This window comes from Brachionichthys hirsutus, chromosome 3 (assembly GCF_040956055.1).
Source record: "Brachionichthys hirsutus isolate HB-005 chromosome 3, CSIRO-AGI_Bhir_v1, whole genome shotgun sequence".
Classification (NCBI taxonomy): domain Eukaryota; kingdom Metazoa; phylum Chordata; class Actinopteri; order Lophiiformes; family Brachionichthyidae; genus Brachionichthys; species Brachionichthys hirsutus.
The window spans coordinates 2,855,444-2,858,331 of NC_090899.1; the positions used below are offsets into that span (position 1 = coordinate 2,855,444).

At 50.1% G+C, this 2,888-nt stretch overlaps 1 protein-coding gene across 1 annotated transcript; it reads right to left on the bottom strand.

Annotated features, from left to right (window-relative positions):
• Window positions 1–425: 425 nt before the first annotated feature.
• Window positions 426–1,778, bottom strand: fam110d (family with sequence similarity 110 member D). The gene has a single exon (XM_068760568.1). It carries the CDS (start codon window positions 1,776–1,778, stop codon window positions 426–428), a length of 1,353 nt encoding a protein of 450 aa, XP_068616669.1.
• Between the last annotated feature and the right edge of the window lie 1,110 nt (window positions 1,779–2,888).

Consider the following 2,888-nt stretch of genomic DNA (forward strand, 5'->3'; position numbering starts at 1 on the left):
CAAACAACCCTAGCTTAAGTGGTTTTCCATTTTAAATTAGTCATTAACAGAGCGTGTCGGTGTCAAGGACCCAAAACTGTGTCTGCTGTGTTCATGACTAAAATGCTCTTATGTGCGCCGCCCGATTTCAGATCAGCTCTCAATCCGGGTGGGTCAATCATGGAAAAGAAGCGACTAATTGAGAAGGCAACGCTGTCCGCTCTAAACCCAGTCAAACACATCAATGCAGATATTTAAATAGTTCCCTTCACCAGAATTGACCAGAAACCAGGAATCAAAGGTAGTGTCATGTCATGTCATGGAAGGGAGACTGATTCCACTGACTAGAGTCTTCTTTTTGGTTAAATATTAAGCCACAGGTTGATCTCAGAAAAGAAACCTTCAGATTCTCTGCAGTCTTTGGCACATGGTCCCTTGGCCCTACATTAAACGGTAGACTCTTTTGGTCCTGCTCGAGTAGCGTTCTTACATCCATAGAGCCACTTGATGACACGAGCATTCCTCTCAATGATTGACACGCCGGTGGGGAGCTGCTCGGCCAGCTCCTCCTGGAACAGTCCGTCTCCCGACTGCCGGGAGAACTCGCTTGGCTCAGAGCCACCGCAGCCGTCCCCAACTACGCTGCGGAGGGCCAATGAGAGTGTGTCTATGGAGCTGGCACCAGAGAGAAATTTCCCTCGACCGAGACGCTCTATCATGTCCATATCCAGTCCACAGAAGTCAAAGAAATGCTCCTGCTCTGATGAAGCTACTGAACAGCGCAGATGCAAGTCTGACTTAGAGCGCAGCAATCCCCCAAATTGTCTTCTGGGCAGTGGTAGGGGTGATGCCCTCTTCCATGGGTCATTCTCGTTGTCATGGTTACCAGAGTGGTTTCTGTTGGCGATGCCATCGTTAACTCCCTCTGTCGTAAATCCATTCTTAGTCCGTTCAAGCATACAGCTAAACCCAGGACTGGGGCTCGACCCTGGGCTGCGTTCTTGGTCAGTTTTACTAGACCTCCTGCTCCCCGGTCCACCATCCATAGTGTCTCTGTCATTGGTCCAAGACATGCGGGAGTCTCCATCCCGTGACTGTGCTTTCTCTTCACTGATGACCATCTTATGGATTCTGCCTTCACCTCCGCTGCCCTTCTCCCGCATGGATCCCTGGAAGAGACGGCGAACAAAACTGTAGCCCTTCACTTCCATGTTATTGCTGTCTCCCACGGCGACTCCACCGGGGCTCTTGCACTCTTTTTTTTGCCTGTAAATGACAAGGGAATCCGGTCGCAGCATGCGTTTGCCTGTGCTTCTTCTGAGTACCGGGGCGCTGTGTGGCGCCACCAAGCCGTTATTTCCCGGAGTCCTTGGGAATGGAGGCAATGAACTGCTCGCATTGCTCCTGTTGTGTGCCTCAACGTCAACAGAAGTCCGTCTGTTCTCCTTCCTAGAGTCATCATTTTCGTTTTCATCTCTGGACGTGAAGGAGCCAGAGAGTGTAGAGAAGGGAGTGTTGGATGAATATCTCGGGGGACGATGGGGCGACAGGCTACCGGAAGTGGAAGCAGCTCTTCGGGGATGTGGTGGGGGAGTACCACAGGGCACTAGCACAGGCTCCTGTTTGGTGTTGATCACCTGTTGGCTCTTAACATATTTAGCCTTGTCTGCCTCCAGCCTCTCCACAGCGCTGACTGACCGGCCATGGCCTCCGCCGTCTATCTGCCTGCGCAGGTAGTCTGGACCTTTATTGAGTAGCCGCAGAGGAGACGGTGATCCGATTGGTGTTAGGGGCTTCATGGCGGATTCACTGAGCTGGGAGAGACATCAAAGCTACAGCTGGCCGACAGCTTCTGATGTCCCACAGACGTTCACGTCCTTCAGTAATAGTTAGGTATCAATGGAGGAGTCCAAGTTTGTTTTAAAGATCCCTATGGATAGTTTCCAGAATCTTTGTTGGGTAACGTTTAGCCCAGACAAATTGATATCTCTTTCCAGTATTCACACTGACATTTGGATGTGTAGGCAGAGCACAGGGAAACCCTTTTTTTTGTCTTGTCAGCCAAGAGCACTCCTAAATGAGACACTCCCTGCCCACAGCGCTGCAGAAATAGAAGCTAGAGTGCACTTTAAAAGGGTAACTTTTTCCCTCCCCCTCTTGTTCTTCTCCCAACAACACTGCTGATCCTTTCAGTGATGGCTGCCAGAAGGAATCAGATACAATGGCCTTAAATATTTGCTTTGTGGCAGCAGGCTGAGGGATGCTCGGTGAAGAACTTTTGTTTGGTGCCTGTCGATGCCGAGGTGACCCCAAGGTATCCGGCACTTGGCTCATTGATGGGACGGACAGGAGGGGGCAGATGTAGATCCTTGTCCTCTCACCTGTGTGGCCCCTGGGAGACACAGACAAAAGAAGTGAAGTTAGTTAGATGTGGTATTCTCCAGGGAAAGCCGCAGAGACCAGATGGCAGGAAGGGCCGCGATCCCAGCAGCTCAGCTCAGATTGTGCTTATTTAAAGCTGAAGGGGGGGGGGGGGGGGGGGGGGGAGTTGCATGTCTGGGGCCAACGGTAATCCAGAGCAGATAAATGTCACCATTTAACAACCTTCTACCTTACATGCTGAATTCAACTCCATGTTTAGACAAGCAGATACTTTTAAGAGTCGCCGAATAAACAGGGAAGAGTTCAAATGCAGGAGCGACTAACACGCTGCCGTCGAATCCGTAAAAGCCGCCGCTTGTTCTTCACTGAACGCTGTGCAAGCAGGTTCAAGAAGAGCGCACACACTACATTATTAATGAAGCGCATGAGTCGTGATTCTTGTGCAATCATTTCTTATCTTTTTTCAGTGACTCGTGTCTGTCCTGTATCTAAACTCATATTTAAAATGATATAAATCTGTTCTCCGT